The sequence below is a fragment of the Elaeis guineensis genome, chromosome 1 (genome assembly GCF_000442705.2).
Source record: "Elaeis guineensis isolate ETL-2024a chromosome 1, EG11, whole genome shotgun sequence".
Classification (NCBI taxonomy): Eukaryota; Viridiplantae; Streptophyta; class Magnoliopsida; order Arecales; family Arecaceae; genus Elaeis; species Elaeis guineensis.
This window is the reverse complement of record NC_025993.2, coordinates 123,928,624-123,944,010: the sequence shown is the minus strand read 5'-3', so window position 1 is coordinate 123,944,010 and position 15,387 is coordinate 123,928,624. Positions and strand designations below refer to the sequence as shown.

General features: G+C 32.0%; 1 protein-coding gene across 1 annotated transcript in view; it reads right to left on the bottom strand.

The window, feature by feature from the left end:
* LOC105034714 (protein NRT1/ PTR FAMILY 4.2-like) overlaps positions 1 to 13,830 on the bottom strand; it is a 48,213-nt gene extending 34,383 nt beyond the window's left edge. Inside the window, 3 exon segments of the mRNA XM_073250842.1 lie at positions 2,149 to 2,366; positions 13,019 to 13,115; positions 13,670 to 13,830. Of these exon segments, the coding sequence (XP_073106943.1) occupies positions 2,149 to 2,366; positions 13,019 to 13,115; positions 13,670 to 13,672 (318 nt within the window). The 5' untranslated portion in view covers positions 13,673 to 13,830.
* Between the last annotated feature and the right edge of the window lie 1,557 nt (positions 13,831 to 15,387).

Here is a 15,387-nt window from a genome sequence, read left to right as displayed (position 1 = left end):
CGCTAATAACCTCTTTTGTTGAACTCTTAATAGTATATATTTAACAATCTCAAGATTATATAGTGAAAGAAAAGGAAGACAATGTTTATCGGCTGTGCAAAGCATTCTATGGCTAAAGCAAGCTCATAGAGCCTGGAATATTAAGATTAATTCATATTTCACCAAAATCGATTCCAATGAAGCCAAACTGAGCCATCACTTTATGTGAAGCAAGGATGCTTGATAGATTTTCTTGTTGATGATTTTATTTATTCCAGCATTAATGCTAAAATGGTGGAAGAATTTAAGACCGTTGTGATGAAAGAATATGAGATGACAAACTTGGAGCTTATGAAATACTTTCTTGGAATTCAAGTAAAACAATCAGAAGGGAAGATTTTTATTTCACAAGAAAAGTATATTATAGGTTTGCTTAATAAATTTTAAATGGTAGCTTTCAACCTAGTGATAACTCTTACAGCTCTCATTGGGAAATTGTAGCTAAATGATGGGGCTGAGAAGGTTGATTCAAAAATTTTAGAAGTCTTGTTGGCTCCTTGATTTATCTCACAAACACAAGGCCATATATTGTGCATTCTATAAATTTTGTTTTAGGGTACATGAATCAGCCAATCAACTCCATTTGGCAGCAACAAAGAGAGTTCGACACTATCTTTAGTGTGAGAAAGCTTGGTATCACATATATGATGGAAGAAGACTATAAACTATTTGGTTTCATAGATAGTGATTGAACCAGTTCTCTTGATCATTGGAGGAGCACATTAGGATATATCTTTTGCCTTGGGACAAAGATAATCTCAGGGAATTCACAAAAGCAGAAAATTGTTGCATTATCAGCTGGTGAAGGAAAATATACAGTAGCTACTAAAGCTGTTTGTGAAGCAGTTTGGTTGTGGCGAATTCTTTCAGATTTGCAACAAAGAATTTAAACCAACTCTCATTCATTGCAGTAATATGTCAGCCATAGTTATGAGGAAAAATCCACTCTTTCATGCTGGATCAAAGCATATTGAACCGCAACAATGTTTTATCCATGATTTGGTTAACAGAGGAGAAATCTGCTTACAGTTCATTGACACATATGATCAACCAGTTGACGTACTCACCAAAGCGGTAAATTTTGAGAAGCTTGAGCAATTCAATAAGTAGTTGAAAACTACAAATTTAAGAGAGGGTGTTGAGAGTTAATTTGTAATTTTCAGAGAAAACATTTTCTAGAAAATACAGAAGCATGTTTGGCTAAGTCTTCTTTGTTTTTTAAAAAACATTTGTATTTCCAAAGACTTCGGAAAGTTACACATCTAGCTGGATTTGTTCTGAAAGTATCTTTAGGTAGTCTAAGAGTCATTAGATCTTCACTGTATTAAGTCTGCATTTCCTAGCAAGTTATATACATATACCAGAAAAATCAGAAAAAAAAAAGGAAAAAAGAATGGTCTTCTATAGGAGAAATAGCTCTGCAACTTATCTACATTGTAATATCCTGAAGACTTTGATTTTAGCCCCTTAATAATGAAAGTTTATTGCAGCAACTCTGAATCTAGATTGCCTTATTTCTTCTTAAAATTAGTGTTTCGTCCATTCTTTGCTCTTTCCTCCAACAAGATGTCTATAGAAGTAATGCAATTCTAGTTTCTCTTCTCTAGTGTCTAGTGACTTAATTAGTCAATATACTTATGGTTGGTTCATTGAAACTTTACTGTGTTTGTCATCAATAAATCTGTAATTAAAGTGTAGATGTGAGATCAATTACTTTGTTGGGTTGGTACTCACATTTGAATTTTTACATTGACATAAACTTATCATACTTAGATTATGAGTACATGGTCTTTGGTTATTAAATGGCAAAAGCATTTGAAAATGTTAGAACATACCACGTCGGTCCATTAAAGCGGATAGTTTGATCAAACTATTTAAAACTACTATATTTACTAATAATGTCGTGGACCATTAAGGAAAAAAAACATGTCACAAAGCATTGCAATGAAACTACTATTCACTGGCATTTTATTTCCAACTAGTTGGCTGGGGGTTTAAGGATTAATAAAACTCAACAAAAGATATACTTGATCTAACATATAATTTTGCAACAGCTAATAGCTTGTATGAACAATGTAACAAAAAAAGTATAGAGCTAAGAAGTCTTACAAATAATTCTGCAATTCCAAAAATGACAATAGACCAAAACCTTGGAAGAAAAGAGTCAGATATAAATCCACCCAGCAAGGTTATGATGAAGCAAGTGCCCATGTAATTTGTAACCATGTTGGAAGATTCTGCTACTGAATAATGCATATAAGAATGGAAGTAGGTGACTAAGTTGGATGCATTTGAAATGAACACCATGTTTTCAAGTATCTCAAGCACTGCACATACAACAGTAAAAAATGATACCTGTTGTGATTATAAATATTGACGTATTCTAGATTGTAACAAATGCCCAAGGGAATTAGCCATTATATACAGGAATATACATATACATATACACATATACGTACATAGATACATACATATGTATATGTCTGTGTATATGTATGTCTACATGTATGTACGATATGTATGTGATGAAATGAAATTTCATCTATTTAAAGAAAGAATAGAAGAATAAGGATGATATTAGCAAACATGAATTAGATGAAGTTTTATATGCATGTGGCAGAAGATATAGTTTCTATACAATTTCTTTACTATAAACAAATGGCAATGCTTACAAAGAATCAGATTACCTTAATAAGTGTGAGAAATATTTACTGGATATAAATGTGCAGTAAGAATGGCATCCAAAGACATTTGTTCATTGCTAAGAAACAAACCAATTCAAAACCATAGTTAAAACAAATAAAAAATAAACAATCCATGAGTTTTTAGCTATATTTGGGTTTTTTTACATGACACCTCCTAAACATTCAAATTTGTGTGAATATCCCTTCAAAATTAATATTGCATGTATTTCCTCATAAACTACTTTTTTGCATATATACCCTTCTTTTTTCTTATTTTTTTGCATATATACCCACATCATCTAACAGCATAAAAAAATTAATGATTTAAATTATAATGACTAAAATACCCTTATGGATAGATATATAAAAGAAAAATATATAAGGGTATATATGTAAATAGTGATTTATGAGGGTATTTATGTAAATTTGAATATGTGGAAGGATATACGCAAAAAGACCCTAAACATATATATACCTCTCTTAATTTATTAATTCTTTCCTTATTCTAATGCAAGAAAAATTAACAAACATAACTAAAATAATTAATATACTTAATTTATTGACTTGCATAGATAAAAGGATTTCTTTTATCAAACAATAGATCAAAATTATTTTACCTAGAAAATAGATAAACCACAACCATCCATATTTCCTCTAATATATAATAATATTTTTTAAGAAAAGTGTCTAAACCTAATATTAGATGGATTGCTTGTACATTTGTATGAAATGGACATAGTTGTGGGTTTGGTGATTAAGTAAAAATAAGAATTTACAATATTATTATCTTTTGGTTTAAAAATTTTTATAAAAAATATCTTTATGAAATGTATAAAGTATACCATATTGTATAGAGTATAAAATCAAGTCTACTATATATATCATACTGTATGGAAAATTCTTGAAAGAACTCGAGTCACGTTGGCTGGATGAATCGGATTTTCTAAATTTTTCTCAAGGTTATGCAAAGTCATTGCTAGGGATGACAGTAGATGGTCCTTTCTATTTTCTTCTCTAGAGATCTCCTTACCATCGGACTTAGTCCCTCTCATTCCACTCCTAAAGATGACCAACCGGACTCTTCCTCTCTTCCCTTCGCAAGAGACTCCTCGATGTCGAGCTCATACTTTCTCTCATCACTGCTTCCAAGGATAATTGGTCGACTCTCCCTACCTTCCCTTCATCAGAAATCTCCTCGATATTGGATTCATATTCCTACTCATTAACACTGTCAAGAAAGTTCAATCATCTCCTTCCATCAGATAATATCAAGCATATCATTTTAGTTTTGTATGCCGAGCCAAGCACCTCACCAGAGTTTTCTACATTAGAGTTTGTCTTGCTGGATCAAGAAAGATTATATTATAGACTAAGAGCATTGAAATCCATCTAGATGAAATAGATAAAAATTAAATTAAAATTTTTTGTGTATACCCTCTTAAACATTCAATTTTGCGGAATATCTCATAAAATTCCTATTTATACATATACCCTCATAAATTTTTTTTTTGCACATCTATCCATAAGGATATTTTAGTCAATTTAATTTTAAATAATTGATTTCTTAATAGTGTTAAATGATGTGGGTACATATGCAAAAATAAGAAAAAAGAAGGCTATACATGCACAATAAGTATTGCTTGAAGATATACATACAAATATCAATTTAAGAGGACAGTCATACAAATTTGAATATTTAGGAGGGTTTATATACAACAAAAATCCTTTATTTTGTTAATTTAGGAACAATACACAAATTAGTTAATTATGATCCTTTTACGATGTTATGAATGAGATTGTGAATTGAATCAACTGACATAAAACCATTTTCATGATAAATGGCTTTGTGAAGAAGATGTGTCCCTATATAATTATTATACTATTCATATGATTGGAATGCACATTACACATTCAATAGACTTCTAGTTAACCCTTATTAACCATGTTCATGTTGGAAAACAACTTCCAATTGAGATGGTTGAACATCAATAACCAATCCAATAATAACTGCAATAAATAAAATAAATACAAATCTTGGAGATTATAACTTAAGATGACCAAGATGACCCTACATATTCTTTTATTCAACAAGATTATGTTAATTATAAGCATTTTAATAATTTTAGCATTTAGTACTAGCTTAAAATAGTTAGACATTTTCAAATTAAATTGGTGAGGAAGAACCAATCGTATGCAAATATTGTAGCAATATTATATTTCTTCCAAAGTTTCATAAGAGTTATGCAACATATGTAAACTTTAATATGTATAAAAAAAGCTTACAAATCGTGCTTTTAATAAAGAGTTATATTTCACTGATTTGAGATTAGGCTTTGTTTAAGAGTTAGTAAGTTGTATGAAAATTGCTTGATAATCATTCTCCTTCCTAGTTTTATCGTAACTATTTTAATAATTTGTGATTCCATTAGGTATTTTATTCTAGTTGAAAATAAAGGTATTAAGATTTATATCCTTTCTTACAAGGCAATTAAAGAAAGTGTCCATGTATTAAACATTAATTAGAACCAATGGAAGTTTAGATTCATTGTAATAATTCTAGAGCTTTTGGTTCATAGCCACGGTTTCCTAGCACAATAAAGACTTATATGTTCTTCTACTTATATTAAGATTGTATGGCTGATGAGCTTTTTCTATAGTATTCTAGTTGGAACAATAACATGATTCAAATAGGAGCTATATTTGGCTCGCTGTGAATGTTAGAGTTTCCATGTTATACTAAGACAACCATCGACAACACACCTACATAAGCCACATATGGTGGCATTGGGTCTCTTTCCATTCTTTGATTTCGCTATAAGAGCACCCAGAAAGTGCTTCTCCCAGGTAGACCTCTTCAATTTTTAGCAAAGCCAAAATAGCTTTCACATTTTTTACCTACTGCCACTATACTATCGAAAGGTCTTTTTGGAAGGCTAGAAAATGCTTTCTAGCTCCCCAAAAACTTTGCCAAACTTCTTATAGTTTCTTATTAGTCTTTGAACTTGTTAATTGCTAAGTTTTACAATTTAGTTTGCTCTAATTTTAATCTATTGCCTTTATTGAATCTATTATGTTATCATAGTTATATTTATCTAATCACAAATTGGATGCCATGCATATATACTTTTAGGGAATGCTTATGAGCATGTAGTGGTTGCCAGGTCTCTAACTCATGCTTTTAGGATAGGGGTGTGAAGATTAAATGGTACCAGATCTTAGGTTTGATATATAAAGTTTAATATAGGATATCAAACCTTAGCATGTAGTGTAGGGGGTAAACCCTAGGTACCTTGGAACACATTTTTTTGTTATTAATTTATCTTGCCCAATAAATTTTTAAATTTATATTATATATTTTTCAACTATCTGTTGGGTATATATTAAAATGCATGTCTTCATGTAAGATGAAAAAAATTGCTAGCAATATTGTTGGAGAATCTTCGAACCAATAGATTAGTGCACTCACAAACATAGGAGGGCATTAGTAATCCTGCTAAATACCCAAGAAAAGCAACAAGAACTTGGAATACTCTAAATAATGCAAACACATAGTTGGAATATCATAGTTGCAATAACAACTACAATAATAGCAGTTACATCAGTAGTAGATACAACAATAGTAGGTGCAATAGGAGCAATAGGCACTTGTCTCAGCAAGATCGATATAATAACATCTTCAAGTTTAAAAGACTAGCTTATCATGTTTCAAGGGGACACTTGAACCCCTAGAGGTTGAAATTTGATCGAAGGAAATGGAAAGAACATTTGTAATTTTGAGATCTCAAGATGAAGAGGTGTCATATGCCTCCCATATGCTACAAGGAGAGGCATATAATTGCTACAAGTGGCAAATAGAAAGGATGAGCTCGTTAAAGAGCTATTCATTTAGAAGAGATTATTTAAAGCATTCCATAAAAAGTATTTTCTTTGAAGCATAAGAATCCAAAACGAGCAGGATTTCATTACATCAAGGCAAGGTGTATGATAGGGTCGATGTAAGGCCAAGTTTACTGGGCTAATTAAATCTATCAAAAAAATAGCAGAGGATGAGGAGAGATGAGTTCAAAAATTTGAGATAGGATTAAGGTTAGAAATTAGAAAGTGGTACTATTTGACTCAACAACTTATGGAGGTAAGTGAATAAAAATTTGTTAATTGGAAAAGAACTTAATAAGGCATAGGCAGACAAGGAAAGTAATTAAAGGAGGAGGATTAGGCCTAGTGCATTGCTGGGACATAGCAGCAAAAATACTAGAGATTTAGTTAAGAGACTAGTTAATGTTGCTACAAATAACAAGACCTTGTTGACAAAATTGCTGTTGGAATATATGTGGCTAGATAGGCTACAGGATAGTAAAATATCCACAAAGAAGAAAAAATTAAACTGCTCAAACAACTTGGCCCTAGCATATTGAACCTCTCTAGTTGGATAAAATAAGAAGGATGTTAGAAATCTGAGACTCACCTGAAGGTCTATACTCTCACACAACATGATGCTTAAGCCTCCAATGCTATGGTGATGGATATCATCTCAGTATCCAATGTAAAAGCTTATGTTGTTTAATCTGGATTCTACTCCTTTCAGACCCACTGCTTTTACTATAAAGGATAGCATTCTATGTGAGCCTATGTAGATTGAGCTATTTCTAATATTATTTGTAACTCCTGTATAATTAGGATAGGAGAGAGAGAATTGCTTATAGAGATAACACTGTTGGAGATGCCAGATTTTGATATTATATTAGGGATGGATTTGTTAGCTGCTTACCATGCCAGGTTGATTATTAAAGAAGAGGATAAACTTCTAGATTTTGAATCAACTAAAGTTCAACCTTATTGGAAGTACAAGATTGCTTTTTCATGGATGATATTAGTCTTGCAAGCCAAGTGGATGCTGATAAAGAGATGTAAAGGTTATTATGTAAAGGTTATTTGGCTATTGTGAGGGACACTAGGCAGGTGAAATAAAGTTGGAAGTTATTCTTATTGCATATAAGTTTTTGGATAGTTTTCTAGAAAACTTGCAAGGATTGCCACTAGATAGGGCATTTGAGCTCCCCTTGATCTTCTACTAGGTTCGGATCCAATCTTTAAGGCCCTTACCTGATAGCTCTAGTCAGATTGAAAGAGTTAAAAGAATAGCTTAAAACTTACTAGACAAGGGCTTTATAGACCTAGTATATTTCCTAAGAGAGCTTTAGTGTTATTATGAAGATGAAGAATGGAGGCATGGTGGTTCCATATTGACTATAGGAAGTTGAATTACGTTTCTTAAGAAATAGGTATCCTTACCCTAGATTAATGACTTGTTTGACCAATTGTAAGGAGTATAGCCTTTTCCAATATTTGCATTTGATGTGGCTATAGCTAGTTAAAAATTAAAGAAGAGGATATGCCCCAGATTGCTTTCTAGTTGTACTATAGGCACTATGAGTTTTTGGTGGTTCAATTCTAGTTGACTATGCACTAGCAGCATTTATAGATTTGATGAATAGAGTATTCAAACCCTTCCCAAATTTATCTGTGGTGGTGTCCATTAATGTTATCTTAATATATTCCAAAAGTAAAGAGGAGCATGAGGAACATTTAAGATATATGCTACATATCCTAAGAGATAAAAAGGCTTTTTATCAAATCAAAAAATGTGAGTTTTGGCTACATATAAGGGTATTTTTAGAGCATGTAATGTTTAAGATAGGATCAATGGATCCAAAATAGTTGAGGGTAATGGAATGGAGTAGGCCAATTAACATGTCTAAAGTACATAACTTTTCGGGTTTGATAGGTTATTACAAGAGATTTGTTAATGGATTCTCTTGTATAGCTATAATTTTGGCCTATTTGACTCAAAATGAAGTCACTTGCAAATGATTTAAAGAGTGAGTAATACTTTCAAGAGCTAAAGAGAAGGTTGTGATAGGTCCTATTCTTACTATAATTTCTTATCATAGAGTTGCAATGCTATTGTGATCTTTCTAAGAAGGATCTTCCTGCATTTTCATGCAGCATGATAATATGGTGGCTTATCTTTTTAGATAATTAAAATCTTATGAGCAAAATTTTTCTAAACATGAATTGGAGTTAGTAACAATGATTTTTGCTCTTAAAATGTGAAGGCTCTATTGATATGGTCCCGATTTTAGATATTCACTCATAAGAGCCTAAAGCACACCTTTAATCAGAAAGAACTAAATGTGAGGCAAGAAGATGGCTGAAAATATTGAAGGATTATGATTTATTCATGAATTTACCACTTAGAAAGGCTAATATTATAGTTGATACCTTAAGCAGAAAGTCTGCATATAATTTGGCTACTCTAATAGATCTTTGAACATTTGAGAATATTGAGTATAAAGGTTCAACTACATGATTCTTGCTCAATTTGCTAGCCTTCGAGTCTAGCCTACATAATTGAGAGAATTAAAGCTACTTAGAATAATGATTCTCAACTATTGAAGATTAGAAAATTAGTGGAGTTAGGTGATCAGTCTAAATTTCAAATCCATGATGATGGCTTCTTGAGATTTAGAAATAGTATTTGTGTGCCCATGGATTTAAGTCTAAAAGTGAGATTTTAAAAGAGGCTCATTCAGTAGGATGCAGAATACAACTTTAAAACAGTAATATATATAAAGATTTGAAAGAATTATATTATTAGTGTAATATAAAGAGAGCGACTATTTTGGATGTGGCTCAATGCTTAGTGTGTCAACAAGTTAAAGCTGAGCACCATAAGGTAGCAAGGTTGTTTCAACCTCTAGCATTCTAGTGTGAAGTGGGAGTATATAACCACAGATTTTGTATCAAGGTTACCCAAGACTTCTAGTACAAATGATGTTGTTTGGATGGTTGTGCAGAGATTGACAAAATTTGCACACTTTCTATCTAAGTTGGTCTTAATCTCGAAAGACTTGTGAGATTGTATATGAAAAAATTGTGAAACCTTTTATGGATTCATGTAACCATTATGTCAGATAGAGCTACTATTTGTATCATAATTTTGAAAGAGATTAGATGAGGCTTTAGGAACTAAGTTAAACTCCAGTACTGCTTTCCATCCAAAGACCTATCTTTAGTTTAAAACAACTATTTGAATCTTGAAAGATATGTTAAGGGATTATATTATTAACCTGAATGATTCATAAGGTGAATATCTACACAAGGGGAGATTTGCGTATAATAATAGTTACCAGGCTTATATCTAGATGGTGTATTATAAGGCATTATATAGCAAAAAATGTCGATTATCTATTTGTTGGGATGCTATTGGTGAGAAAAGTTATTAGGACATGACTTATATAACAAACAGCAAAAAAAGTTTAGTCAATCAAAAAATGACTTCATGTAACTCGTAGTAGATAGAAGAGCCATGTGTATATGAGAAATGAAAACTATAGGGGTGCATTTGGTTCTTGACTGGAATCGAAATAGGAATTGATTAGAATAGATATCAAAATGGCCATAACCTATAAAGTATTTGGTTTGTGACTGAAATTAGAATCGAAATGAATGATTTCCATTATTGTTATTTGATTTATTTAAATATAGCTAATCTTTCCCTTCATCTTTTGGATATTTGATGGTGATACATTTTTATCAAAAATTAATGAATATTTATTAATATTTTTAATCAATATATCTTAAATATTTTTAATACATATTTGTTAATAAATTAATAAATATTTATTAATATATTTTAATTAATATTTTCTTTCTATATTGTTTGGTTCCCACCATTATCCAATATAAGTGGCCTCCCATAGTTGATCCTGCTCCTTGCTACTAACATTGTCTGCCTCCCATCCTATCACATCTCTCCTCTATCTCATTTGTATCCAAAAGTTCTAACTCTAATCTTAACACTACCATCATTCCCATGGCCTCCTATGACCATGACTTCACCCTCCTCGAGGATGAAGCGCAGTCCCCATCTGTGCTGTCACTTTGCCAACATTGAGGTCCTCCTTGAATCCTACAAGTCCAACCCCCATGCCACCTGGGAGACCTTTATCGCCACCATTATCCTCTCCTACAGTGTCGCAGACATGCTTGACTAGGCCTTTTGCACCTTTGAGGACGTCCTCTACCTCACGATGACCCCCATTTGCACATCTCTTTCAACACCCTCCTCTCCACTCTATTTGACCAAGTGCCCCCATCATGTTCCGTAGCTCTTCACTGACCTGTCCCAAAAGCATGGCATTGAGCCCAACGCCATCTCCTATGGCATCCTCATCAAGGCCCTTTGCCTCTTTAGAAAGTCTTCTAAGGCTTTCGAAACCCTCGAACCCACCAATACCTCCAACGACACCGATGAATCCTCCTTCCCCTGACTGCCTCTTTTGGCCCCCACAAGCTAACCTCCTCCCTCCCCTCCTATCGATTTATCACCAAGCGAATAGCCACCTGGTCCTACTCCTTCATCGTCATCCATGAGTGGTACATCTCTCTCGAGGTCGACTGCATGATAGTGATCTCTTTTTTTATTCTAATTTTGATGGAATGAGATTTGAATCCATTAAGTTAGAGTTCAGGTTAGGCCATTTCTATTACATCCTAAAATTAAAATCAGAATAGGACTCCTTTTAACCAAACAGTTGAAATAAGAGTCACCCATTCACATTCTCATTCTTGGCCTGACTCCCCCAAACCAAACACCACCTAGTTTCAGGTGGGTGATCATGTATTTCTTCAAATATCACCAATTAAGAAAATTACGAGATTCAAGATTTGAGCAACTTGAGTGCTAAGTCTATAAATCCATCTGAGATATTATAGAGAATTGGTGAGGGAGCTTATAGAGCTATTTTGACACCGCATGATGTTTTTTGTGTTTCTATGGTGGGAAAATATGTGCTACACCTAAGCCATGTTATGTAGCTTGGTTCTTATAATCCTAGAGAGGACTTAACATATGAGGAGCACCCTTTAAGGATTGTAGACAAGAAGGACTAGGTGTTGCAGTGTCATACCATTTGATACATCAAAGTGCAATAGGTACCATTCTACGAGGGGCTACTTGAGAGCAAGTGGATAAAACAAGACAGAAATACACCTAAATTTTTGAAGACTCAGGTATGTCAATTTTCAAGATAATTTTTTTTAAAGGGTGGATGTAACACATGAAAACTTAATGTAATATATATGTATATATAACAAAGTATATAAATTGCACCACCAAATTAGTGAAAATCACAAAAAGGACTGTTGCTAAATTTTATTGAACAAGAATTGGAAGAACATATCTTTTATTTATCAACGAAGAACTTTATTTATTCTCTTATTGATCAATAAAATAGGATTATAGTAATATTAGAACCTAAATGCAATTGTGGATATGAAATAGATTGTATCACTCTCTTAATCCTTATAACAATGTTGTCCAAGGATAGGACATAACATAGGTATAGCTTGCAAAACCTAGAAAAGGATCCAAAGGCACCATTAATGCTACAGGAAAATAGGATGGACTCAAATGGGTAGTTCATAGTGGTTAAATATTTGTTATTTCATCTACATCATCCTATTTGGCCTAAGTTGCTACGTTAGAAAATAAGGGATGGAGAGCAGAACTTGAGCTTGTTAGCAATCAAATCTAATAAAATCAACTTTAACACCATGCACCCTCAAAATGATCTTCTTCAGAAATCTAAAGCTTTGATGTCCTCATTTGCAAGCTTTGGAACTAACATCACACTAAAATTCTAACCTAATCAACTTGGATTTCTCTTAGCGTGTAGGTGTAACCAAATCAAATTTCATACTTTCTTGGATCAATTGAAGGTCATTCATGAGGCAATGCCTATTCTAAATTTGAATTTGGTGGGCCTAGCTTCTAAATAAAATAATGTATGGTTAACATGAGGGTTGAATAGCTAGTGATGCTTAATTTCCACTTTGAGACTACATTGACATTGTGAAATCAAAAAAGAGAATAAAAATTTAATACAGTAATACAATGATATAAATATACACATGCTATATATGTGAAAATGATGGATTCAAATCCCAATAGGATATCCTGAGGGATGTCGGGATGTGTTACTATTACAGGTATCAAGATAGGACTATTTCACCATCATCTTAATATCTTGATCGATGCATCATAGTTGATCATCCTCATCTCAAGTGCCAGGACAAAGCAAGATGGTACTGCATCCCTTTTCATGAAAATATCAGAATAACCCTATTCCATGGGATTTAAAATTTTGATGAAAATAATTAATAGTTATAAGATGGTTTAGCTTTACAGCTTAAATAGAAGTGATCATAGATGAAGAAGATAAATAACCTACAACAAACAATTGTGGCTGCTCTTTTCCCACCGTGCTTGTTAGGTTGGACACTCCTCCCTCTCCAATCCATATATTCACCATAGTCTACATTCATTTCCTGCACCACAATCAAAAAAGAAAAGAAGAAATTAAAAGAATCTTTAACTAAAAAATAGACACAAAAAGATAGATAAATAGATAGATTGATTGATAGATAGTAAGTTAGACAAACATAGATAGATAAATATACATCTACATAAATACAAGATAATAACTTGTGCATGGCTAGAAGAACATTGTGGCAATCTATTATTAATCTTCATCAACAGAAAAAAATTAGAAAATATCAAATAGTAAAAGGTCAATTTTTTCTTCAAGATAATCAAATCTAGAATCCCAATTTTGCTTAAACCACAAGAATCCTTTATTTTATTTTGTGAATCAAACCAAAAAGAATATAATTTTATTATCTAAAATTCAAATATGTGAAGAATCAAAATTATAAGCAAATGTTCATGTCAATTGTAAAAATGAAACGATAAATCTTAGATGAAAAATATCAAAAGTTTTAAGATCTGCTACAGAAATACAAAAACAGTACATATATATATATATATATATATATATATATATATATATATATATATATATATATATATATATAAACTATACCATGATAGACTGTAGCTGAAAGAAACAATCAACTTTCTACACTGAGGAACTAACAAGAAGCATAGGTGAAGGGGGCCAAAAGATGGAGCAGATGAAATCTGAGAAAAGTGATGCTAATATTCTCAGTCTAATTTGTTTGGCTAATAGAAGTAGGAAATGTCTGAATAGATAAGGTGGATTGGTTGGCACATGAAATAAATGCAGGGGTTAAATATATAAGGGTGGGGAAGGGGGTCCGCACCTATAAAAGTAGCTTAGAGCAACAAATTTTGTCGTATATATCATTATCTCTTTAAACATGCAAAAGGATATTTGGCATTTATTCAATGAAACAATATTTTCTCTTTTATACTATTTGATACCCATAAGAATTGGTGATTATGGAAGAATGAACATTGCACTTAATGTCCATAATTTTGAGAAATTAGGTTCTAGGTTATGATGAGCAATGAATTTTCAGATTTGAAATATTCAAAAAGATAATAAAGGAAAATGAATGCGAAACCATAAGGCATGTAGAGAGAGAAATAATTACATTTGGATTATGAAAGATTTTCTACTTTTATCTATGCATTACAATATTAGATACTTGACTTAATATCATGTCATAATGCTCAATTTTCATTTCTATATCAATATCGTGATCAACAACATGAAAGTGAACTTTTCCACCTTAACCCCTTATATTTCAACATATAATAAAACTAGATGGTTAGCACATAGCATCAAAGAAATTATAATTCCCAAATAAGCCCTTTAAAAATTAAATAGCCATGGCCAACATTTTTCTTCTATCCTTTAGCCTTTCAAAATGTGGTACTTAATTTCTAAAGTCATATGCATGCTTGCATACTCATGCAAATGAGGCATATAAATAATACCCTATCAATCTTAAGCAAAGTCAATTAGACTTGTGTAAAGTATTCTTAATCTTCATGATTTGTACATTGTTTTCTTTTCTTCTTCACCTTTCTTCCTTTGTGAAACTACCAAAAAATATCTTAAGTCAATTGGTTATATAATTTTAATTTAGTTAGAATGTATCTTTGTTTTATGACATATATAAAAGGCTTAAAATTTTGATATTAGTTTGCTGCTAGCTCAATATAGTATAAATATACATCATACAAAGATACAGTAAAGTAGTTGGAGACAACAATGCAATAGGTATCTTTTCTATGACTGTTTACAAATCTTACAAAGTTTATGCTAGTATATGGCCAAAACATGCCATAATTTGTTGATCACATAAACTAAAGAAGGAACAGTTAAGTAAATTGAATAATGCAAATGCTTAAAAGAATTGAAGGCAAAAGCAACACGAGCAATTTTGTCCTATTGACAATTGAAAATTATAACTAATTACATGAAATATAACTTGAATAAATAGTGTTTTGATCAATGTTTTAAATCCACATAGCATGGAGGGTGTCTAACTCATCCCATCTCACTCTTGTGATTAAATGGGGATAGGATCGGGGTGGAACTCCAAAATCCATCTATCTAGTGAAAGAAGAAGAAAGTGGAAAGAAAGTAAAGAAAAGCATAGGAAAAAAGAGAAATAATTGAAAAAAGAAAAACATGAAAGAAAAAAGGGATAAGGGAAAAAAAAGGAAAAGAAATAAGGAAGAAGGGAAAGATAAAGAAAAAAGAAAGAAAGACAAAAAAGAATGGAGGAAAAGATGATGAAAAGAAAGAAAGAAATAAAGAAATAAGTA